Source organism: Kazachstania africana, chromosome 1 (genome assembly GCF_000304475.1).
Source record: "Kazachstania africana CBS 2517 chromosome 1, complete genome".
Taxonomy (NCBI): Eukaryota; Fungi; Ascomycota; class Saccharomycetes; order Saccharomycetales; family Saccharomycetaceae; genus Kazachstania; species Kazachstania africana.
This window is the reverse complement of record NC_018940.1, coordinates 71,997-96,284: the sequence shown is the minus strand read 5'-3', so window position 1 is coordinate 96,284 and position 24,288 is coordinate 71,997. Positions and strand designations below refer to the sequence as shown.

Sequence of the window (24,288 nt, the reverse complement as noted above, 5' to 3'; positions counted from 1 at the left end):
TTTAAGGTTCTTGAAAGTTTAGTAATATCAAACTGCCATCTTGCGGTAAGCACGGTTTAAGAACATCACTCATGAATAGGTTTCTACAGTTTTCTTCGTCATTGATCCGTAGACCAGTGTTTGCAAGGAAGACGTACTCGAAGTGGCTGTGGGGTCTAACTGGGGTCTCAGTGGCTACAGGTGGCTCGTTTCTGTACTGCTATGTTAATCATGCAGCATATGATAAAATATGGTTTAAAGGGAGTTATCCATCTGAGATAAGGGAACTGTTGAAGACTGCGATTTGGAATGAGAGTAACAAGGCAAATTTCAATTATGGTGAGGCATTGAAGGTTTATATCAAGATACTTAATAGATTGGATGAGAAGCAATATAACAAATTGATTGATCATTATACAAGGATTGAATTGAAGATCGCTGATTTACTTGAAAAACTTGATTTAGTGGAAGACGCTAGGAACATTTATACTGAATTGTTGTATCGTTATTTCAATGCTTTGAATACTCCAGGTAACGTCCCAGAGCCTTATAGAAGTGAGATGATAAGGAAAGATTTACGACTATTGATCAAATCTTTGGAACTTAATAGAGATTTGGACCTGGGTAAAAGAAATCTATTGGCCCATTTATTACTGGTTCAAGAAGAAATTCTCTGTAAATCACCAGAATTGAAGGAATTCTTTGACAAGAGAAAGGAAAGAACTTCAAAAAGATTAATGAAAGCTAGTAATGATAATGAAATTGGTGTGGATGATGAAGACTTCAAAACTTTTGTCAATTCAGATAATATTTTAATGGAACAGGATGGATCTATGATTCTAGATTTGCAGAAAAAGAGTAGTGCTTGGGAACCATTCAAAGAGGAATTCTTTACTGCGAGAGATCTATATACTGCCTATTGTCTTTCCTCTAAGGATATATCATCTGCGTTAAGTTGTAAAATGACTACTGTGGAGTGGATGGTGATGGCTGATATGCCTCCGGGTCAAATATTACTGGCACAAGCAAATCTAGGTTCATTATTATACCTTGAAGCAGAAAAATTCGAGTCAGACTTAAGCCAGATAAAATCTAGATGTGAACTTGATCCTGCTTTGAAGCAAGATGATAAGATTATAAAGGCACTGAGATTTTTAAACTCTAATAAGGTAAAATGTTTGAAAATGGCCAATCAATGCTACGATTCAGTAATTGATTTCTCAAAAAAGAACAAAAGGTTAAGATTCCATATGGACGATCAACTGGATACTGCAGTTTCTCAAGCAGTTGCCCTCTCTATATATGGTAAAGGTATATTGGATCTTCACGGCGGCTCTTTATTAAAAGCAGAAAGATATCTAATGGATTCCATTAAACTTGCCAAGGAAATTAATTTTGCTGAATTGCTGAAAGAAGCTGAAGATGAGCTAGACAAAACAAGGGCGTTAAAATTGAAAGAAGTGGATGATATTGATAAACTTAATTAATAGGATATACTACTAGTATTAAAGATATTTATTCGTAGTAATTAATTTACATTGAAGAATACATAAGAGACGGAATTAAAAAATTCATTGGTATTGACCGAAACTAAAAATGTTTATACAAATATAAAATGTGGTATATTACAATGTATTTTCAGTTTAGTTGGCGGTCATGACTTGCCAAACTCTAATAACGTTATCGGTGTAACCGGCGAATAAAGTTTGACCATCAGCAGACCAGGTTAAGGAAACAGCGTGTGGTTCAGCAGCCTTGTTGTAACCAGCAAATTCTGGTCTTAAGTCATCAATTAAGGCTTGTGGGTCTAAGGAGAAGACCTTGATACCAGAAGCAGTGGCAGCAGCTAACCAGTATCTGTTTGGAGAGAAAGCTAAAGCGAAAACTTCGTCTTGGGCGTTTAAGGTGTACATTGGGACCTTGTCAGCTAAGTTCCATAACATGATTTCACCGTCCTTACCAGCGGAAGCAATTAAAGAACCATCTGGGGAAGCAGTGATGGTGTTAACGTTACCGTTGTGACCAACGAAATCAGCTTCGATTTGGAATTGGTTTAAGTTCCAGGCCTATCAGAAATATTAGAAGATTCATTGTTAGTAAAATAAGAAATAATTTAATGGATGATCTGTCACTCCAAATAATCAATATCTACTATTAATTCAATCATCAGAGATCTTGGTGATAATTAGTATGTCTCATTCAAGATAGATAGTCTTGTCCGAAGTAGCAAATATATGATAACATCATTTGAATGAAAACAATAGTAGAATCACATTTCATATTGAAGTATCAGTTAGTAAAAAAATAATTAACATACCTTAACCATCTTGTCGTTACCAGCAGAGATAACAGTGACGGTTTCGTCATCGTCCTTGTCATTTGGAGCAACTCTGACTTGGGAAACCCAGTCGTTGTGACCTAATAAAGTGGCTAAACATTGACCCTTGATAGTCCAGACCTTGATGGACTTGTCACGGGAACCAGAGATGATCATAGAAGCCTTTCTGTCAATGGCGACAGACATAACATCAGACTTGTGACCAACGAATCTTTGGAAAGTTTCACCAGTGGCGACTTCCCACAATCTTAAAGTCTTATCCCAAGAAGCAGATAAAGCGTAAGCACCATCTGGGGTTAAAGTGACATCTTGGACGATGTGAGAGTGACCCTTGAAAGATCTGACTGGGACACCGACCTTTTGGTCATCACCAGTTAACTTCCAGGAGATTAAAGTCTTATCTCTGGAAGCGGAAACTAATAAGTTTGGTTGACCAGCAGAAGTGGCTAAGGAAGTAACCCAACCGTTGTGACCTTCTAAAGTACCTCTTAAAACTAAAACTTCGTTAGATGCCATTGTGTTTATCTATAAGTGATTGCTTGATTTTTTATAGAAAGAAAAAACACGATTGAAAAAAAAAGTAGAGAAGAAGAATAATGAAACTGAATTTTGGAAGGCCTTCTTTAACCATTGAAAAATTCAGACGAAATCCTCATCAACTTTCCAGTGCGTCCCGTCTAAAAATTTTCAACAACCATTCTCAGACTTTCGCTGGGAAAAAGCGTTTTCTCTAAGAAACTTTCAGAACAATTTCGTTTGACTGTTAAACCCAAACATTAATAATTAATTTTCCTAAACCCAGTCATTTTTGACATGAATTACGAAAGTCGCCCAAGTCCAAAAAAAAAAAGATGTAACTGTTAGGGTTTTTAAAGAAGGGCTTGGTAGAAGACCTAAGGAGGAGTTAGGGTTTCCTCTCGACTCTGTGATTTCTTAATTCTATCCCAAATGAATTTGGTCTTGAAGAAGTCACTGTAATCATCATCTAGTGGTAAGATATCGATCTTGTTTTTAGCATTTTCAATGAGCACTTGATTGTTGTCTGAGTCTATTATAATCCCCATTGACCTATAAAATTTCAATTTTAACAAGTTTGCCTTGGCAACAGGATCATCGAGAATGGAAGGATCTGCCGTAAAATCCAACGTATTTGGTTCAGAGATTAGCTTAGTCACTTTATCATCGATATTTTGCCTTAATTCAGTGGTTTCTGACTCTAATTTATTCAAATCATTCACAAATATTTCTAAGTTGGCTTCATTTTCCTTAATCTTAAAATTTTCCTCTCTGATTCTTTGCAATTCAATAGTTAAAGTATCAGTCTTGTCTTTATGTGCATTCATATCATTGGACAACTTCTTTATATTCAGATTTCGATTTTTTATCAACGTGTTTGACTTTTCTTTTATTTGTTTCAATTTCTTGTTAATTTCGATCAAATTTTCGATATCTTCTTCAATGTTGAAAGCTTCTCTAGTTTCTTTCAATAGAGATGCAGGATCATCAATAAGTTTCCCCTCGCTGCTCATATTTACCCTCTTGTATCTGTGTACCTTCCTAGCCTCTTTTGTTTTATTTATCTTTATTAAACTCTTAAGTTTTTTCGTGTGATCATCAATGAAAAACGCGATGTGTGATATGTACACGGATTAAATGCTTAACAAATAGGTGCCAACTAGAGTGGATAAGCCAATGACCACATAGCCTGTCCTTATAACGCCTTGATTGCTTAACTGTCTGCCAGTATCCCAAACAAGGTGTCTTATACCATTGAAGGAGTGGAAACTCACGAAGTAACTCAATAAAATTCTGTTTAGAACACTGGCATACGTTGGAATGTATCTCTTGTACCAATCTTTCATCTTCTTCGTACTAATATCTAGATTAAATATTGACGATACACCTAAAAGTATGGTACAACTAAAAAATATGAGGCCAAGATATATCCCAGTGATTCTATGTAATGCAGACAGTACCCAGGGAATTTGAGGCTCGTAGATGGTTAGATGAGGCGAAATGGGCCTTTGCTTTCTTCTTCCTACTAATTCCTTTGATTCACTAGGTGCTCTGACCTTCTCATTGTAGACAATAAACCTGTGTTGCGTGGGAAGTATTCGTAGTTGCGAATTTGCAATTGGCAAATAACGTTTAGTCAGCGTCTTTGACGTTTGAATAACATTCATTTTATATTCAGTGAATTTCTTGACAAAACGTCCAAATATAGATTGTATAATAGTAGTATTCTCATAGAAGCTGCAAAAACCGTGAAATCAAGAACTTATTCACAATTTTATATTACTTTGTTCTAATCATTGGGTTTTAAGGGCAATGCGTCTCTCCAGTATTGTCAATTCATCCAAACGAAAGTTCGGAGGCTTCTTGACTGGATAAACGTAGAATCTGATTATCAGTAAGAGAAATAATTCCTCATCAAAATGGACAAGCATTGTACTTGTAACATGTATTGCATGGTCCCTGCTACTAATCTATATACATTTTACTTACGAACCCTTGCAAGAGATCAGACCGATGAAGAACGGAGTACCCTCTAAGATTATGTGAAATAAACGAGTACTATACAATCCCATAGATGCGTAAATCAACTTTACACCCTGGTTGTCCTCAAATAGATGCTTTTCTTGCAATTCATGACGATTCTTCATGTTCCAACAAAAGCAAAAACACAGACCAGCTCTTGTGGCAAGACTGAACCTCTAGATATCACATTCTACATATCTGGAGAGATCAACGATCGCCTTTCAATATAAATGTAGGTTTCTGATATGTTCGTATGTCTGTCTTTGCTCGTTAATATGCGTCGTCTTTTAAATATGCGGAAATTCCTAGCGTTCAACGATGGGCTGAGTTCACTTCACTGACGCCAAGAATTCAACTTTGCTAAACCCAGAGCATATTAAGATACACGAATAGCTTCAGAGCTTGCATACTCATTATTCTATTTGATCACTATCTTCCATTCCACCATTTTTCCATGAATTCAACAATTATAGAGAAGCTACCCTATTTGAATCAAACTTCTCATTATATCTTAGGTGGTAGGTCTGTCGTTGCCAAATTGATAAATACACCTTATAGGCTACTACTGGCACTATTTGATGCGGTGAAACTGCAATTCTGGGAACAGTCCAATACTGATGAGTTTTTTATAGGTCAAAGATGGATTTTAAATACAATCGGTTTCTTCTTTAGCAGCTATGGCGTTATATGTTTCATCACCTCCATTTTATTGAATAGATTTGTTCTGTTGTCTTCAATTAGGTCTAGAAGAAGTAATACCAACAATACAACAATTCTTCCGAGCAGGCTGCGATTTGTTTTACATTTCTCCGTAACCTTACTATTATCGATTATCTTATTTCAACCATTGCTAAACTCTAACTTACTTTCTTACCCACACCGTTTATTCATTGTTTTCACGTTATCTTACATTGTGGAAACTGTAGTAGCCATATCATCGAATCAGATACCATTGGAAGGATCAGACTACTCCATTTTTGAGTTATCCTTACAGTTCTACATTTTGAAGACTATGAAAGTTAATATTACAAACTCTCCAGAGCTCTTAGCTGATTGTATGGTAGCGATCGCAAGTCGTATCATTATTCACTTCGTGGAGATGTTCAATACTAGAAAATCAAGATTATTAATGAGTACATGTCTGAATATGACTTATTTAGGGTTTCTAATGTACAGAATGTCTAAAAATGGCTTCTTTTCTATCCCAATTTCAATAATTTTCAGGCATTTCCCCAAACTATTCTCACTGTTCATCGTCATTGCCTCATTTACTTGCTATTTACTTGCGTGTGCTGTCAGATTTAATCCAACGGCCTTCAAACTACAAAATTTACAAGATTTGAAATTCTATTCCTTCATGAATAACTGGTCAAAACATCTAAACTTTAACGGAGATGAGGATTTTTCAACTATTATTAACAAACTAGCAATTTTATTGTATCTGGGAACTGATAATAAAGATAAAAATTTAAATAACGAATTCCCGTATGTTAACGTGCCACTTGAAATAAACAAACTATTCACAATATCTTCTTATTTGAACTTCAACATAGAAGGAGATGAAGAAATTATGGACGAAGAAACAATTATAGCGGAATGGGGAAATGGAGTGCACAACAATACGTCTCTGTTGACTAAGTTTATTAAGTTTTTGAAAAAGTGCATCGCCAATCCTAATCAGTTAGGTAATGAGGCGACATTTTCTGATGATACCCAGGTTGATATTGACGAAAAAGCGTACATGACTGAAATAAACGATACTATATTGTCTAATGACGATGATGATGACAATGATTTTAATTATCTACCTGATTTCAACGAAGAAGAAAATATAGATGATGATGACTATGATTCAGATTTGGATGATATATCACAGGATGATAGCCTTTACATAATGAACGCATTGGATTTAATTTCGCCAAATACCACTATTCTTCATTCCAAAAAGAATTTGGATTGGTATCTATCGACTAGAGAAATATTTTCAAAACACTTACAATCACAAAGTAGGCTGACTAGGTCAAAATACAGTACCATCAAGCTGAATAATTCCAGTGAGTCGACTTTTGAGGAGAATGCTGATGATTTATCATGTGCCGTATGCAAAGCAAATCAAAGAAATATTATTTTTTGGCCTTGCAAGTGCTTTGCAGTTTGTGAAGATTGTAGAATTTCATTGAGTTTACGAAATTATAATTCATGTATTTGTTGTAGACGTCCCGTCAATGGCTATACTAAACTACAAACAAAATAAGTGATTTATACTAAATTATAGATATATAAATTAGATTTAATGATGGAATAAACGAAGTGAATTTACGGTAAAAACCATATCTAACGCATCTGCAGTACTGAAGACAACTTCATCCATCACTGAACCCGCTGGGGCAGCAATATACTTGACACCTGATTTAGCGGCTCTATAAACGTTGTCAGGGAATGGAAAAAATGCATCCGAGGAAAGGGCTACACCTTTTAATTCTGCTAGCCATTCATTTCTTTCGGTCTCATTCAATGGTTCTGGCACCACTTCGAACTTGGATTCATAGTCTGCCTTTTCCTTTTCATCAGTTGGAATTTGTCCAGTGACGTAAAGGTCGATGACATTTGATTTTTCTGGCCTCTTGACACCCTTCGCCCATTTGATACCTAAAACTCTTGGGTGTTGTCTGAACCACCAATTATCTGCTTTGTCACCAGCCAATCTGGTACAGTGGATTCTGGATTGTTGACCAGCACCAAGTCCGATCGTCATACCATTCCTTGCATAGCATACAGAATTTGATTGCGTGTATTTCAATGCAATGGTAGCTACTGTTAAATCAATCAATGCCTGCTCGTTAATATCTTTATTTTTGGAGACAATTTTGGAAAAAGAAGATGTATCGATGATAGAATCATCTCTTTTTTGTTGTAATGAAATACCGTAAACTTCTCTTGTTTCAATGTCCTTTGGAATGTAGTCTGGATCCATTTGTAAAACACAATATCTGCCGCCCTTCTTCTTTTGTAAAATTTCTAATGCTTCAGAGTCGTAACCTGGAGCGATAACACCATCACTAACTTCTCTAGAGATGATCTTAGCGGTTGTTACATCCACAACATGGGATAAGGCAATCCAATCACCAAAGGATGACATTCTATCAGCACCACGGGCTCTAGCATAAGCACAAGCTAATGAGGATGAGTTGATGTTAGCAATGTCATTAACGAAATAAATTTGTCTCTCAATGTCATCTAATGGCAACCCTACAGCTGCACCAGCCGGTGATACATGCTTGAATGAAGCAGCTGCCGGATACTTCAATGATTGTGATAATTCTTTAACTAAAGGCCAAGAGTTTAATGCATCCAACAGATTAATATAACCTGGAGAACCATTAAGTACTTTCAAAGGCAAAGTGTTAGCTCCTTCGCCAATAAAAGCCTGTGCGTCAGACTGATGAGGATTTGTACCATAGCGTAATTGAAGCATTTTTTCATTCTGTGAGTAGGTTCTCCTTAGAAAGTCTGAGATTGCAGCATCATAGCTTGCAGTGTGCTCGAATGCTTTCAAAGCCAATTTATTTCTAAAATCCTGAGTAACTTTAGATTCATTCAAATTGGTAATAAAATTGGAATAATCCTTTGGATCGGATAAAATTGTTACTCTTTCATGATTCTTTGCAGCAGCTCTTAAAAGTGTGATACCACCGATGTCAATTTCTTCGATGGCTTCACCCATGGTGATATTTTCTTTAGCGACGGTTTCTTTGAAAGGATATAGATTACAAACAACGTAATCAATTTTATCTATATTCAATTTGGCCAATTCATTTGCGTCTGATTCATTGCTTCTGGCTAAAATGCCACCGTGCACTGCGGGATGCAAAGTTTTCACTCTACCGCCTAGCATTTCTGGTGCTTGAGTAATTGCAGAGACATCTTCAACAGGAACGTCATTTTCCCTTAATAATCTTGCGGTACCACCGGAGGCAATAATACGAACGTTATGAGAGTTCAATGCTTGTGCGACTTCGAGCAGACCTGTCTTATCGTAGACTGAGAGAATAGCAAGTTGAGAAGATGACATGTGGTTTTTAGGATTGGCCGTGATATTACTACAGCAGTGGAAATTACATAAAGAATTACCATTGAGCTACTCTGACGCAAACGAATGCTTTATATATACTTCATTGCCAACTAACATTTCCTAGCAGTTTTGACTTCTAACGCCAATCCATTCATTCTCACCTAGTCTAATGATCATGATCCGAGTCATTGGAATCGCGGGAGGAGTCAAAACTCTCAAAAGAAAAAAAAGACTCCTGCAAAAAACGGTTCCTGAATTTGAGCGGTTGGGATCATCATGTCATGTGATCGTATTGTCCCATTCGAGTCCTGTGAGCACGCTCTGGAAAAAGTCTTGGCATTAGATGGGCCTGCTTAGTGTCGGCCAATTCCCACTGCGAAAATTGCCCAAAATGGCGCGGTGATGGGAAAAATGGGTCGAGAACCAAACACCAAAAGTTGTGTGATTCCTTCACGCGTCAGTAAAGCACTTTTTAAATTGAATGGCTTAGTTTCGCACTTCACTCGATCAGTACGCGATATCTGCACTTTTCCCGCTTTTGGAAGCTCGCTTTCCGAAAGAGGCAAAAGATGACGGGGCGCCCATATTCCGCTATTTTTAGCGAGTTCTGGCCCGAAGGTCTTTCTACGGAAGAGTCTGTGCTGGAGCTCGAGAATTTGGTGAAGTGCGTCTGGGTAAATCGCTCCAGGAGAAAAATTGAGACTTCCGTACATCTAGTTAAAAATAAGTCTTGGTATGAGATACCCTCGAGAAGGTTGACCAGTCATTCGATTTTAGAAATTTTGTATATAAGTTCGCCTCTAAAGCATCTAATGATCTAGTCTGTATTCTCTTACATTTTCTCTTTATGATAAACCCTCGATAAAAGCAAATTACATATTTCCTTTCCATATTCCACATCACATCACAATATTATAAAAATGGCTAACGCTTCTAACATCACCACTAACTCTGCTTTAGTTTCTAACGCTGCCGTTGCTGCCTCCTCCGTTACTGCCGTTGCTACTGCTGTCGCTAACGCTTCCAACACCACCTCCAACTCTTCTACCAGCACCACCGCCTCTTCTAATGCTGCTGCCGGTATGGTCGCCAACCCAGTCTCCTGGAAGTACGGTTTCGCCATGGGTGCTGTTGTCGCCGGTTCTTTCATCTTAGGTTCTGGTATCTAAATTTAAAAACACTGATTTTTCCACGACAGCTAAAAAAAAAATCATGTTTATTTTCTATTTGGGGGGGCATATATCTTTATTTTATATCATTGACACTACCATTCTTATATAATATTTATCATTATTAATCAATCTGTCACATTTTGAATACACTCACTATCAATTTTATTTTTTTTTTTACCCGGAGACTCGATCCATACTTGCAATATTGAAAAATTATTGATGCACAACGATTTTGGTTGCGAGTATCACAGTATGTTATATCCAACTAAACATGTCGTTCTTCGTTAGGCTATGGGAGTCCATTTTCGAACCGGGCACTTCTCCTCAGTTGATCATCGCTACCCATGTTTCCTTCATTCTGCTGTTAGTCACGCTCGGGTCGCTGATAGTCATCACAAACTACAATATCCATTTCATATTACTCTTCATCATCGCGTCTCTGCTGTGGATCACCGTCATATGGTTTGTCAACGAACTGAAGAACATAGACCTGAAATCAAACAGTGAATTACAAACTAATAAGGGAAAGGCTGAATCCGAAGCATCACCACTCACTGGAGAAGTCACATCTGGTTACTCCAAGGACTCTACCGCCTCTCATAGTACCACATCCAGAAAACTATAATCCACATACATACTCTCTATATACATTTCACTTGTATACAACACATACGTACACCACACGCTCTTATATATAAGCCATCAACATCAATTTTTGTTGTACCTTAATGTTCCAAAACAGACCTTTTTTTGACGTCGAGAGAGCAGAAAATTAGGCTTGTCGAAGCAAAAAAAGTAAAAAAAGTGAAAATTATAAGAACCATCAAAAGCCAATCTGACCTCTTTTACATAGCTATATATCCGACGTGCCCATATGGAAGCTGCCATGAACACTTCTACTAACCATACTTCATCCATGAATCAGATGAGAAATGGTTTCTTAACTAACGATATTGGAAGTATCGATATTACACAGGAGACTCCAGTCAATCAAAATTTGAATCAACAGAATGCTAACCAAAATTATCTAATGAATCAAACCATCCAACAGAGACCACAGTACCAGTTTGGAGTGCAGAATCAACACTTCCAGCAAAATGTACCACAGCAATTTAGTGGACAAATGGCCGCACAACAACAAGGCTACAATGGGATGTCCCCAGGACAAAGATACCAACAAAATCATGCCTCACAGGCTCGGCAACCAAAAACTGAACCCAAGAAATCTCATTCTTTGACTCAAAAGTCTTTCTCTAACTTCTTTAAGTCGAAGAATCATTTTGGCAAGTTTAAGAGAGGCAATAACATGGATTCTGTTGGTACTATCGCTGCTGAGGAAAGTGAGAGACAAGTCAACAACAATGCTGCTGATGATGTGATATTAAACAACACAAATGACACTTTTTACACTTTTAACGACATCCAAAAGGCAGGATACAAACAAGGTGATAAATTCAATCACAATAGTTCTACCACTCCCATCATACCCACAATTATTACTACAAACCATAATGATATGTCAAGTACAGAATACAGAAAGTATATGACAAATCAAAGGAAAATGGCAATGAGTGCTGTCGCAAGACAGCAACAACAAGGTCCCCAAAATACAAATAATCCAAGGACGTTGTCATTACAACAGGGCAATCCAAATATAAACAATCCAAGAACACTGTCATTGCAACAGGGCAACCCAAATATGAACAATCCAAGAGCAATGTCATTACAACAAGGAGCTCCCCGAATGTTCCCCCCAACAGCTCCAAATAACATTTCAAATAATAATAATGATGTCAGAACCATGTCTCTACAACAGGGCCCACCACGACAATTCAACCAAACGTACATGAACAACTCCCGTTCCAATACTTTTATGAATAGTTCTATGCCAAGACCTCCAATACCTCAACAACAAGGTGCACCACGGACTATGTCTTTGACCAATAACCAACAAAGGCCTTTTACTACGCAAAATCACATGAATATGATGCATCCTCAATTACCGGGATTTAACAACGCACCGATGCCTTTACAGCAGAATAATATCCAACCTCAAAACAGAAATATGGTACAAAATAGGGGACAGATCATGCCAAATATGAACCAAAATTTGAATTCTATGAATAATCTAAGGCAACTGCAAAATCCACCACCAAGCCAGGACCCATTATATACTTCAAATAATCGTGGTGATAGCTTGTATCCAAATAACAACTCGTTCCCAAGCGAAGCTTCTAACAATAGCCCTGTTCCCGGGTATGTTTCAAACAGTTCTGTGTCAACATCAATGTATGCGCAAGAGCCACTTGGCAAGGAGTCCTCCAACATCAGTCAACCCAAATTGAATGTCATAAAACTTTCTGAACCTCAACAAATTGAAATCAAACAAAGGGAGCAGCAGTTGGCCAAAAGGGCTTCTCAACTCCAACAAAGAGAAGATAAGATCAACGAAAAAGAAAGAGAAGTTGATATTGAGCTTGAACAGAATTTGAATTTAAGACCAAATAGTGCTTTAGAAAATGGCCTTCAGAATTTGAACATAAGTGATGACCATATGAGATATGATCAGACAGCTCCCACCGTTTTAACTGAAAAAGTACTAACATTTAATTCATTAGAGAAAGATAAGCCTGTGTCTCATCAGAGCAAGAACACTGTTGGTACTGAGCCTTTCTCAACCACCGATGATTTTCAAAAAGAAATGACGATGGTTCTAGACGCTTTTCTGTTGTTATCATATAACTCAAAACGTATTTCAATAGCAGACAATAGAAGAGGTAGCTCTACCATTGAAAAACATAGCTCAGAAAGTAACATTAACGTGGACATAACCGATGCCAGCATACAAGACGATACTTTCCAATACAAAAAAGACAATTACAAAAAATACGACACTCTTGAAGAAAGTGATAAAGACAACGAGAATGATGAATTTAATTTTGATAATACAGTTACTGAGAAATACAAATATACTGATGTAACTGGAAAGAAATCCAATGAACTTTTCATTACTGGTGACAATTTGACCTTATTGAATGAAAACAAGGCGTTGGTATCGGAATTGACCCTGCTATCAACAGAATTAGCTGAATCTATCAAGAGAGAAACCATTTTATCTAAACAATTGAATTTGAAACTTGAAAGAGGGAACCAATCCTTAAAACCAGCATCTTTAAGTGATTTCGAAAGTGAATTAGAAAAAAATACCTCAAAAGTAGTCGAACTTATTAAACAAGTCAACGAAGAGAGATTGAAAAGATTCATAGCCGAGGAACGTGCTCTACTCCTAGAGAAAGGAGAAAACACAGACTCCTTAGAACTTTTACATTTAATTAATGAGCTGAAATTTAAGCTAAAGATGAAAGACGACGAAGTTGCCGATCTAAAGCTGCGCTTGAACACTTTTGAGAAACAGTTCTAATTTTTATATTCCAAATCCGCATATCTTACAATCTGTATACTATATCCAATGACTTATACATCGAACTTTTCAATTCTCTTTATATATGCCAATAGTACTGTTAGTTTCAATACTGCACTCATAATAGTAGAATATCATGTCTAACGAATATATATATTTTTTTTCAGTGGGAAATATGAAAACTAGATGAAATAAACTCAAGATATTTAACTTGGTTAGAACACTTATTAACATTTTTCAACTCACATATTTTGTAGAGGCATTGAGCTAGCTAGACCAATTATTTCGAGATGTTTAACAGAAAGAGAAAGGGGGATTTTGATGATGATGAATATTACAGAGACTTTAAACCACGTCGTCCAAAGAGACAAAGAGTTCCACCAGTGGTTCAGCTTTGTAAGGAAATGATGCCAGATATCCGTACCATAGGTGAGTCAAAGAAAGCTTTCGAGGATGATATCAAGTTTTTAAGTGACGCTATTATTAATGAATATGGCCAAGAAGAATATTTCAACAATGCTTTACTTCAGACTTTCACTGCTGTTACATTCGAACAACCACAGAAACTACCTGCCATTGCTCTCTTAACGATGACAGTCAATGCTGGCAATGAGGTTGCTGGGAAAAGTATCTTAAACCATTTCTTTGATTTATTACAAAACATTTGCAGCGAATTTATTGATAATACGACAGACTCCGAACGTGTTTCTAATGATACTGGGTCATGGAATAGGATCAAGTTACTGTTAAGATTTTTTTCATTAGTATCACCAATGTTGATCAATGATGATGTAATTTCACTCTATAAACAATTCTTTGAGTTAGCAGTGAACTTAAACAACTTGAATCCAGAAAAAAGAAATGCTCTATCTGAAGCCATTTACACTAATACTCTATTAAACATCCCATACTTATTTTATTTTAAAAAATCTAAATCTGAAGATACAGAAGCATTAATGAATAGTGTTGAAGAATTAATTAAATATGTCGAAGAAAATTACGTTATAAAAGCTGCTGACTTTGATATATTGAAAGACTACACCAAGAACAGTCCATATCAAATCATTGAATTAGTTCAATTGGCACTACCAAACTTGAAGAAAGCCTTATTAAACAACATGCAAGAAGTTTCTCAATTATTTTACGATTGGAATAATCTATTACCTGTTCAAGCAGGAAATCAAGGCTTCAATAGTGCTCTACAATTACCAACTGCTGAACAGTTAGAACCATTTAGTAAATTAGATAAAACATCTGTTGGTTCGGTAGATGGCCTATGGAGGGTACCAAGATATGTTTTTCATGCTTACTTACCTGACACCATCGGCACCGACTTCGAAACTGTCATCCCAATTGATACATATGCTGGTCAATTATTTAACGACATTGTCATTGACATTGTGGAAAGTTTAGAATTCAATAGAAGCGAGGTTGCTAAACAAGTTATTTCATTAAACTTATTTTTCAAGGACGATATCTTTGCCCCTGCAGGTGAATCTATCGCCCAAATTGCTGCAATCTATGAAGAGAATCCAATGGCTTCCACTTTTAAACTTGAAGATCTCACCGTTGAAACAATCTTAAGTCTAATCTTTAAATTACCGAATGTTTCTCAACCATTTGCTTACTTCTATACTTTGCTCGTTGATATCTGTCAAAATGACCCCAAAGCAATTGCACCAGTATTTGGTAGGGCATTTAGATTTTTTTATAACAACATAGAAAATCTAGACTTTGAGTTGAAACTAAGATTTTTGGACTGGTTCTCAATCCAAATGAGTAATTTCAACTTTTCATGGAAGTGGAATGAATGGGAACAAGACTCCATCAAATACAGAAAGTCGTTTTATAATCCGAAGATTGTTTTTATAAAAAACTTAATTCGTAAGGAACTGAGATTGACTTCGAATGTCGCTGAAGTGGATGACAGTCTTCCAAATGAGTTTAAGCAATACCTTGACAGTTCATATATTCCAGTGAATCAACTAACAGCGTTTTATCAAAATCTTTTCACAAGCGAATTTACTGTTGATGTTAACGATGTTACCAAGAACGATTTATTTTTCAAACAGGATAGCCTGCCAATAGAATCTATTGTTCGTGATATATTAGATTTTATGCATAAACCGAATAACACTAGAGACATAAATGAATTGAAAACACTACTAGAGTCTTTGACTAATGAATATGGCTCAATTATGGCGGACCGTAGCCGTTTTATCATAGTGTTATTAATACAATGTCTATGCCATTCAGGAAGTAGATCTTTATCTCATGCGAATAAATATATTAGTGATTTGGGTAGTGACTTGAAGGAAGTCTTTGATACTTTAGAGATTGAGGAAGATATCAAGGAATATACTATAATCGAGGCGGTACTAAGCTATTGGGTTAAGAATTCTCAAACTGGTTACCTTATCGTCGATACCATGAAATTCGCTGATTTGGTGAAACCAAAATCAATCATAACTTTCTGTTTCACAGAATTCAACGGTTCTGAAAATTATGGTTTGGTCGATGTTACCGCAATCGACTCTGTGTTCAGAACCCTATCCCAGGAACTCGTGAGTTCACCAGACTCCGTTGAACTGTTCGAATTTGTTTTTGAGAAATTATGTAAAGTCATGACATCTTCAATTGAACAAGTTGGTCTTAGCAATAATGAAGAGGTTACTCTCCCTGTTATTAATTCTGCTGATGACATGGACGTTGAGGATGATTTAATGAAACAAGATTTACTTTGGAAGTACGACACTGCAATGTGTTTTGCCAAGAGTCTGTTGAGAAAATTTTCAACTCAATACAAACTACTAGGTCCTAAATTCATCGGAGGTTTCAAAGACAATGTAATTCCACATGAACCTACTCAGAGAAAGCTATTAACTTGGATTAATGAGGTTAATGAAATTTGACCTCCCGACTTTGTCTTTTGTATAATTAGTAAAAAAAAAAAGATTAATTTCGAATATATTATCTTAAAAATGTGTTATTAATTAACTGTATATACGTATAAAAATGCTGCTAATGCAATGTAAAAGTGGTATAGATGCTATTGAGATGTATTATCTAATGGTGCAGAGGATGACGATGATGTAGATACAGAAGATGATGAAACGGAAGAAGTTGAAGATGGAGCCAAGTGTTTTGCAATCGAAGCTGTCCGTATACGCTTACGCGGTAATCCCATGAACGATGAAGGTTTTGAAATCGTCGGTTTCAGAGGCAGATCCCTTTCTGAGGATCCGTCATAGGGTTTGATACTGCTTGATTCATCAGTAGCATAGTCAAGATCAGGATATTCTCTCATGCGACTATTCGAAGATGCAGTACTATCGGTATAACCGTTCTGTGAGGCTATGTTGTCACCACGACGGGCAGAATTCATTCGAGTATTTGCATTAGTAGTGTACGATTCAGAGTTCATAATTAAGTCTGAGAAATAGATACAATGTTCAACAAACTCAATAAATTCTTTTCTAGTGATTTCTCCCCTACCAAATCTATATTGTTCGTAAATTTCAATAAATCTTTTTGCCTTGACTACTTGTGTTTTATTCAAATTGTTCTCTATAAAATGTTTGTAAAGAATATCACTAAATGTGTCCTCCAAATCAAATGGCAAACCTGAGATGGCAAGGAATACCCCGTTATATTTCAATCGACTTGTAATAAACTTTATACAATTACCGTAGTTAAGATATTCAGGGAAGAGCTTGTCAACGCCTGGAATATCACAACTTACAGGGGGCTCTAATCCAGGATGTATAATATGATGCTTTGGTTTTTTAAACAATATACTCAATTCCTTGGATCTTTCCATGTTATTTAAAATTAGTTTCCTGCTGGGCTCATGGGGTAGGTCTGCCGATGTTATAGGTAAATATCGTCTGGGGACATCAATTAGACAACTATTATGGAATAGTATCCTTCCTGCCATTAATATAACACAAACAAGTGCAAAAACCACCAGAGCACCAATGACAATAAACGTGTTTAAAGCATTATTTTCTGATCCTGTTGCCCTCACGATGGCATCAATGGGCATTACAGAGGAAAAGCCCACACAAAATACAATCAGTATGAAGAATGTGCCCCTGTAGAGCCAGTATATAAGCTTGGGGCTGAACATAGCTGATCTATAAGCTAGCTATTTACACAAAAGTTCCGGTAAAATGCTATACTTTTTGAGTTGTTACGAGTCCTATATACAAAGATTTTCTTGATGTGTTTAAAAAACGGCTAAAGATGCGATTATAGATAATGCCAATATAAACCATCAATTAAGCCAAGGTATGGTATATTTGCCATATAGAATACTACATTATGAATATTTAAAGTCATCTACTATATATAAATTCCTATGCCGTTGGAACGGTCTTTTCATTGCAATTTTTAGTGCGTAACAGTGTCCTTGCACTAATCGTCCAATAACAGATATTCATCCTGAACCATGAAACCGTTCTTGCCATGTTTATTCATCCAGGTTCTTAGGATACTCAAATATATTTTATTATCGTCTCCTATGCAATTCAAATGTTTCAAAGTCATAATAATATCGTTGATTCTCAGTCCCGTCACTGAAGATAATTGCTTCAAAGAAATACCGCCCATGGTGGTTAGATCTCCTTCAAGCAAATGGTAGCACAGTAGCTGGGACCAGACTTTCAGATAACTTATCAAGCCAAAGGGTGACAAGGGAACTTCTGGTCCAGAGACGATACTATCCAATTTCGATAACTTGTATGAGAACTCAATCAACAACGTACCGAGATTACGCCTTTGATATGGTGGGAAAACCAAAATACAGGCTAAATTGTTCTGATTATATGAAACCAGGTCTTTTGAGAAAAACCCCATTGGCTTGGTGGAACCTGTTTCATACAAAATGTAAAAATCGTAATTATCCAATCTGAAAAACATAGACTTGTTATCCAGAAACAACTTAGTGAACAGACACAGACATTGACAAAACAACTTGTGTTTGGATCCCTTCACTCTTCGTATAGTGTACTCTGGAGATTTATACTTGATTCTACCGGGTGCTTTCCTTTTGAAACTGCACAATTGAGAATGTTTCATCAACTTTACGTTGTTATCTGTGTATTTGAAGCAATATTCACAGACATACAAGGTGTCCAACCAGATGGACTCAGCAGCATTTGTATCAACATTGTTATGTTCATCATCATCATCATCGTCCTCTATACAACCCAATTTCAATGTATCCAGATTAAAATACACATTACTACCGTACCATGTGTCAAACACCTTATCGACGCCAAACTTCACCCTGTTGATGTTTCTCTTCTCCAAGATACCGTACAAATGATCCTTCTCCAGAAACGTCTTCTTCTTGCCTCTCTTCTTCACCTTCAACTTACTCGGCTCGCCTCCAGCCACCGTTGCTTGATGTTTCTTGCCAGGCATACTCCGCCTCAATTCAACCACTCACTGCCAGTCAAATCACCTCGCTGGTCCCTCTTCTAACTGCCAATGCTGAAGGCCAAACTTGCTTTAGTTGATCCTCAAGCTGATGGATTTTGAAAAGTCATATCGCACGGATATCAAATTTTTTTGCCAGGAAGGCTAATGGGTCTTTCTAATAAACACAAGAAAGCAAGAGAGTTGATCTATAAGTGATCAATCGAAACGCTGTTTGAGTGTATTATTTGAGCGTGTTATAAGACGGAAGGCTAGAGACTAGTTGCTCAATTGCGAATAAGTGCCCATTTTTTGTCGTTTTGGAACCTTTCTAAAAGTCGATATGGATCATAATAGACATAACGTCTTCACTAATACGCCTCGAGGTAACCATTGGATGGGTGCCACGCCCATAACGAGAGATACTGCGTATTCTACAGGCCATAGTAAATTTAACACATCAGAAGATTCTCAGAGGCGACAGTATTCTGGTTCTAAAAGCGAGCCAAAGAAGCCTTCAATTCCGTTACAAAGTAATCCACAGCACATCGTGAAGAGAGATTCATTACCGTTGATTTCTAATGAAGTTCTCGAGTTCTCAAAACAGCGTCTGCTAGTATTTTCAATTTTCATGGTGATACAAGGTTATAAACTCTACGATTTGATCCTATTGAAGAATGGTTTGCCTGTACCGGGGATTCTTTTAAACAGTTCATATTTCAACTTCATAACGAAGTATTTTATCATAGATTCAATGTTTCTATATTTCTTACCCACTTTCAAGATCCCAAGATTAACATTCAAATCAATTGTTGTGTTTTGCCAAATATTCGCAATTTGTGCCTTCACTTTATTCCTTGCATATGCTGATAATTTAGGTTTTATATCTGTGTTCATCGCAATATTTAAAAAAGTCTTCTTTAACAAAGAACTCAGTGTCACAGGTGCGTCGGTTCATCATAACAAAATTATCGATTCCTCTTCACACTTCAAAGGTGCTTTAACAATTAAGATCTTACCAGAGAATACTGCAATGTTGAATCCACTACATGAATCATACTGTTTGCCAATGGATGACGTCTCCACTACAAACTTCCTCGAGGTTCCCATTAGAATCAATTCCACTTCTGATATCAAATTTATTCAGGTGGAATTTAGAGATTTATACACGAATTCCGTAGAGACAAGAAATTTTTCAAAAAACGATATCAAGCTTTCAAAAGACTCAACCTCTCAGGAAACTGACCTCAACATCAAACATTATTTGATTCCAGTGAATGAAATTGGTTTTTATCAAGTTAAAAAAATTTTAGATTCTAAAAATCTGCCATTGAAAATCCATCCCGCTCACTTAATCGTACCACATTGTCCTACTGTATCGTTGATTGGTTCAGGTGCTGGTGACAGATGTGTAGGTGATGCAGATGATTTATCCATTGAAATCCACGGTGTACCACCATTGAAGTTATCTTACTCCAAAATTATTGACGATCAAGAGTTCTCATATGTTGACTCAAATTTACAACCTGAATTTTTCCTATCTCCACTATCTAGTTCTGTACTTTCCAATCAGAAGAGTAAGAAATACTTATTTAGTTCGAATGATTTAAGTGATTTAACTTGGGCTCGTAGTCATGCTGTGACAATCGATTTGAATTCATTGACCACCAAGGATGGTCATTATTTGTACAGAATCGATAAATTGGTTGATAGTCTTGGCAATACCATGGATTTCAATTCCATTATGAGCCCAAGTCTAAGAAAGGATACGCATTTGGTTTATGAATTCAATGTTCATGTAATCCCAAGAGCCTCCTTGGAAGAAAAATTCGATTCAAACTCTCCAACTAAGAGATCACTTTCTTTTGAATTCGAGAACTTCAGAAAATGGAAAAATGATTTACCGTTTAATGGCCGTATTACATACACCGACGACGATGGCAACAAAGAGTCCCTAGAAATAAAAGACATACACTCGCTATCGCATTCATTTGCTGCTGAACTTCCTGGAACATATACTTTGATGGGTATTGAATCTAAATTTTGTCCAGGTGTTATCATTGGTAAATCAAATGTTTTAGTAACGAGGCCAATTCCACCAAATTTAGATGTAAAATCTTCTCCAATAATGGATAAATGTGTGGGTCAAATCGGTTTAGACTTCGATTTGACATTTACAGGCGTGCCACCATACCATTTTACAGCTAAAATATTCAAGATAGAAAATAATGGTAACAAAAGATTATATGATACGAAGAGATTAAACTCCGATGGTTCTAGATACCAATTCAGCTATAATCCTACTGCAGAGGGCAACTATGAAATCATATTCGATAGTTTGTCCAACGAGTTGTTTACGGATCCAATAAGTCTACAACCAGTTGAAAATTTCTCCTTTAAGACATCAATGAGAGTTAAACCAAGTGCAAAAATCAATCTTGGTCACCATCAGAAAAATAAACATCTATGTCTCGGTGAATCGACTATAATTCCAATCGCTTTTAAAGGGGAACCACCTTTCACTCTTGATTACGATATCTTGGAGATCTCAACAAATAAAAGATCGTCGTATACTGTTGACAAAATTGAAACAACATCACATGATATCACAACTCCATTTTTTGAAATAGGTGGTGATTATATTCTTTCTTTAGCCTCGATAATGGATTCATCCAATTGTAAAGTTGGATTAAGTGAACCAGATGCCAAGATTCATGTCAGAAGGGACATACCAACTGCTTCATTGAATCTTCCAAAGGAACATGAAAAAAATGCAACTTTCCACATCAAGCAAGGTGCCGTACTGGAAATTCCTTTGAAGCTGACCGGGGAAGGTCCATTTTCTGTCAAGTACCAACATTTGGATAGCTCTGGCAACGTTATTGGAACATACAAGAGTGACTTTAAATCCAATTATAAACCATTTTTGAGAGTTAGTCAAGTTGGACGTTATAGATTAATTGAGATGAACGATTCAGGTTGTCCTGGTAAAATCGAAAATATGGATAGACAATCGTTTGAAGTTTCCTTTTTGGAGAGACCATCTTTTGCTATACAACAATCCTTATTAACGACGAAAAAGATTAATAAAATCACGGACACAATTTTCTCGAAGGAAACAAGTTGTCAAGGTATAGAAGATAAAATTGATCTTGTATTAAATGGGTCCCCACCATTTAAATTGCATTATGAAATGATTACACCAAATGGTAGAGTATTGGACGAAAAAATCCAAGTTTCCACAAAATATGTCTCGCTGAAACTACCAAATGATGAGCCAGGCGAATATGTTACCACAATAAAAAATGTTTTCGATTCGAATTATCAAGAAGACAAAGGACATTTCAATGCACCAGAAAATGAAATAATTGTGAAGCAAACGGTAAACCCATCACCAGATATTGAGTTTGCCGGTTACGGCAAAACATTAAGAACATGTGCTGCAAACGTAGACCAAGTTTCCCTTCTATCCCCAATTCGCCTGAAGGTAACACAAGGTAAGGGTCCTTTCACGGTTATTTTTAATATCTATCATGAAAGTACTTCAAGAATTGATCAACTAACCTTGAAAAACGTTGATCCAGATAATTTCCCGTACCAAAAGTTATATGAAGGCTTAAAGTTAGGGAACCATGATGTTTCTATCAACAAAATAATAGATTCAAATGGCTGCAGTCATGATTTGATCGATTCCGAAAATAGACACATCTTTATTTCGATAACGGATGTTCCAAAAATTCATCTTTTGGATCCATCCGCGCAATATTGTGTGGGTGACTATGTTGCATACCAGCTAAATGGTCTACCGCCCTTCACAATTAAGTATGATTTCAACGGTGTTTCTCTAAAATCCAAAGAACAATCATCTCAATTCGTTAGACTTGCATCCGAAGCCGGTGTTATCTCGATCAATTCTATACAAGATTCCACCTCCCAATGTGTAGTCAACTTTACGAAACCTGGAATGGAATCAGAATTCGAGAAACTCGTTTTAAACGTTCATCCAATACCTTCGGTTACCGTTTCACAGGGTGATTATGTAATTGAGGACATTCATGAGGGTGACCAAGCTGAAGTAATATTCTCCTTCGAGGGTACTCCACCATTCTCCTTAACATACGTCAGAACAGAAGAAATAGACGGTTCTCATGGCAACAAGAGACAGCAAGTAGTTGAAACACATAAAGTGACAGATATCTACGCTTATGAGTATAGAGTTGTTACAAGCTTACAAGGTACTTATGAGGCCATCGAAATTTCTGATGCATACTGTTTTGCTAAGAATGATGCATTTTTCAATAATAACTGAACATAACTATTGTATTCATAGTCTAAATCATATATGTAGATATTTGTATATTACAACTTTAACGGGATAAAATAGAAAAACAGATCTTGATAACTTAGTAAACCGCAATGAGTTTCCCCAAAAAGGTCTCTTTACCTGTATTAAAATGTCCTAAAATTATTACCTTCGATGCATATAATACATTATATTGCACTACTCTGCCTGTGATGGAGCAGTATTGTTTAGTAGGCAGAAAGTATGGAATAAAAGTGGACCCTAGAACACTCACGAGCAATTTTCCTCCTATTTTCAAGGAACTCAGGACTAAATACCCCAATTATGGCAAGCATGATGGTATTACGGCTGAACAGTGGTGGGGTTTGTTGATTAAGAGGGTTTTCAAGCCGATCAATGTTCCTAATGAAATGGTCAGTGATATTTTATTGAGATTTGAAGGCGAGGAAGCATATGCTGTGTACCCTGATGTACTAGAGTTTCTTCAGCGATGTAAAGAAAAAATGCCAGGAATCATTCTAGGTATAATAAGCAACACTGATCCAATCGTTAATAAACTGTTGAAGAATTTAAAGCTAACACAGTTCTTTGAGGGGAATATCTACCTTTCTTACGATTTGGAACTTTCCAAGCCTAATCGCGAAATTTTTGACTTTGCATTAACTGATATTGTGAAGAGGAATAGATTGGCATTCGATGGCACGTTAGATGACTTTAAAAAGTCTTGTTGGCACATTGGTGATGAGCTCCACAATGATTTACAGGGCGCAGCGAACTCCGGATGGAATAGTATTTTGATTGACAGAAGTAATAGAAATGGGTTTTTTAATACTACAAGAGGTTTACCAGAAAGGAGTGAGCATGACTTAACACTTGAAAAGGTAGATCATGAAGCCAAGAGAATTTGGGAGTTGAGTATACTCCAAAATGATATTATCCAGTACAGCGAAAAAAGTTACGTCGTTGCAAATATGAGGATGCTGAATGATATATTCTTTACTTGATATGAGATGTATTTGTAATTAATATACTGATTATACAGAA

General features: G+C 36.5%; 14 protein-coding genes across 14 annotated transcripts; 8 read left to right on the top strand and 6 right to left on the bottom strand.

Moving 5' to 3' along the window:
• Positions 1-71: 71 nt before the first annotated feature.
• MGR3 (Mgr3p) lies at positions 72-1,466 on the top strand (the record flags this gene model as incomplete). The annotated part of the gene is made up of 1 exon (XM_003954576.1): positions 72-1,466. The coding sequence occupies one exon, from the start codon at positions 72-74 to the stop codon at positions 1,464-1,466; it is 1,395 nt and encodes a 464-aa protein (XP_003954625.1).
• A 156-nt stretch (positions 1,467-1,622) lies between these two features.
• Positions 1,623-2,833, bottom strand: ASC1 (40S ribosomal protein RACK1; the record flags this gene model as incomplete). The annotated part of the gene is made up of 2 exons (XM_003954575.1): positions 1,623-2,045; positions 2,297-2,833. 2 exons carry the CDS (start codon positions 2,831-2,833, stop codon positions 1,623-1,625), a joined length of 960 nt encoding a protein of 319 aa, XP_003954624.1.
• A 377-nt stretch (positions 2,834-3,210) lies between these two features.
• Positions 3,211-3,846, bottom strand: SPC24 (kinetochore-associated Ndc80 complex subunit SPC24; the record flags this gene model as incomplete). Its single annotated transcript, XM_003954574.1, has 1 exon — positions 3,211-3,846. The coding sequence occupies one exon, from the start codon at positions 3,844-3,846 to the stop codon at positions 3,211-3,213; it is 636 nt and encodes a 211-aa protein (XP_003954623.1).
• Positions 3,847-3,966: 120 nt separating this feature from the next.
• SHH3 lies at positions 3,967-4,500 on the bottom strand (the record flags this gene model as incomplete). Its single annotated transcript, XM_003954573.1, has 1 exon — positions 3,967-4,500. One exon carries the CDS (start codon positions 4,498-4,500, stop codon positions 3,967-3,969), a length of 534 nt encoding a protein of 177 aa, XP_003954622.1.
• An 809-nt stretch (positions 4,501-5,309) lies between these two features.
• On the top strand, positions 5,310-7,109 carry ASI1 (putative ubiquitin-protein ligase ASI1; the record flags this gene model as incomplete). Its single annotated transcript, XM_003954572.1, has 1 exon — positions 5,310-7,109. The coding sequence occupies one exon, from the start codon at positions 5,310-5,312 to the stop codon at positions 7,107-7,109; it is 1,800 nt and encodes a 599-aa protein (XP_003954621.1).
• A 36-nt stretch (positions 7,110-7,145) lies between these two features.
• Positions 7,146-8,927, bottom strand: KAFR0A00470 (uncharacterized protein; the record flags this gene model as incomplete). The annotated part of the gene is made up of 1 exon (XM_003954571.1): positions 7,146-8,927. One exon carries the CDS (start codon positions 8,925-8,927, stop codon positions 7,146-7,148), a length of 1,782 nt encoding a protein of 593 aa, XP_003954620.1.
• A 920-nt stretch (positions 8,928-9,847) lies between these two features.
• NCW1 (Ncw1p) lies at positions 9,848-10,096 on the top strand (the record flags this gene model as incomplete). The annotated part of the gene is made up of 1 exon (XM_003954570.1): positions 9,848-10,096. The coding sequence occupies one exon, from the start codon at positions 9,848-9,850 to the stop codon at positions 10,094-10,096; it is 249 nt and encodes an 82-aa protein (XP_003954619.1).
• Positions 10,097-10,370: 274 nt separating this feature from the next.
• On the top strand, positions 10,371-10,724 carry PKR1 (Pkr1p; the record flags this gene model as incomplete). Its single annotated transcript, XM_003954569.1, has 1 exon — positions 10,371-10,724. The coding sequence occupies one exon, from the start codon at positions 10,371-10,373 to the stop codon at positions 10,722-10,724; it is 354 nt and encodes a 117-aa protein (XP_003954618.1).
• Positions 10,725-10,973: 249 nt separating this feature from the next.
• EPO1 (Epo1p) lies at positions 10,974-13,520 on the top strand (the record flags this gene model as incomplete). The annotated part of the gene is made up of 1 exon (XM_003954568.1): positions 10,974-13,520. The coding sequence occupies one exon, from the start codon at positions 10,974-10,976 to the stop codon at positions 13,518-13,520; it is 2,547 nt and encodes an 848-aa protein (XP_003954617.1).
• A 290-nt stretch (positions 13,521-13,810) lies between these two features.
• STO1 (Sto1p) lies at positions 13,811-16,432 on the top strand (the record flags this gene model as incomplete). The annotated part of the gene is made up of 1 exon (XM_003954567.1): positions 13,811-16,432. One exon carries the CDS (start codon positions 13,811-13,813, stop codon positions 16,430-16,432), a length of 2,622 nt encoding a protein of 873 aa, XP_003954616.1.
• Positions 16,433-16,569: 137 nt separating this feature from the next.
• On the bottom strand, positions 16,570-17,649 carry DLT1 (Dlt1p; the record flags this gene model as incomplete). Its single annotated transcript, XM_003954566.1, has 1 exon — positions 16,570-17,649. The coding sequence occupies one exon, from the start codon at positions 17,647-17,649 to the stop codon at positions 16,570-16,572; it is 1,080 nt and encodes a 359-aa protein (XP_003954615.1).
• Positions 17,650-17,936: 287 nt separating this feature from the next.
• Positions 17,937-18,947, bottom strand: SAS2 (histone acetyltransferase; the record flags this gene model as incomplete). The annotated part of the gene is made up of 1 exon (XM_003954565.1): positions 17,937-18,947. One exon carries the CDS (start codon positions 18,945-18,947, stop codon positions 17,937-17,939), a length of 1,011 nt encoding a protein of 336 aa, XP_003954614.1.
• Positions 18,948-19,284: 337 nt separating this feature from the next.
• POM152 (Pom152p) lies at positions 19,285-23,250 on the top strand (the record flags this gene model as incomplete). The annotated part of the gene is made up of 1 exon (XM_003954564.1): positions 19,285-23,250. One exon carries the CDS (start codon positions 19,285-19,287, stop codon positions 23,248-23,250), a length of 3,966 nt encoding a protein of 1,321 aa, XP_003954613.1.
• A 107-nt stretch (positions 23,251-23,357) lies between these two features.
• DPI35 (Dpi35p) lies at positions 23,358-24,248 on the top strand (the record flags this gene model as incomplete). The annotated part of the gene is made up of 1 exon (XM_003954563.1): positions 23,358-24,248. The coding sequence occupies one exon, from the start codon at positions 23,358-23,360 to the stop codon at positions 24,246-24,248; it is 891 nt and encodes a 296-aa protein (XP_003954612.1).
• Positions 24,249-24,288: the final 40 nt, after the last annotated feature.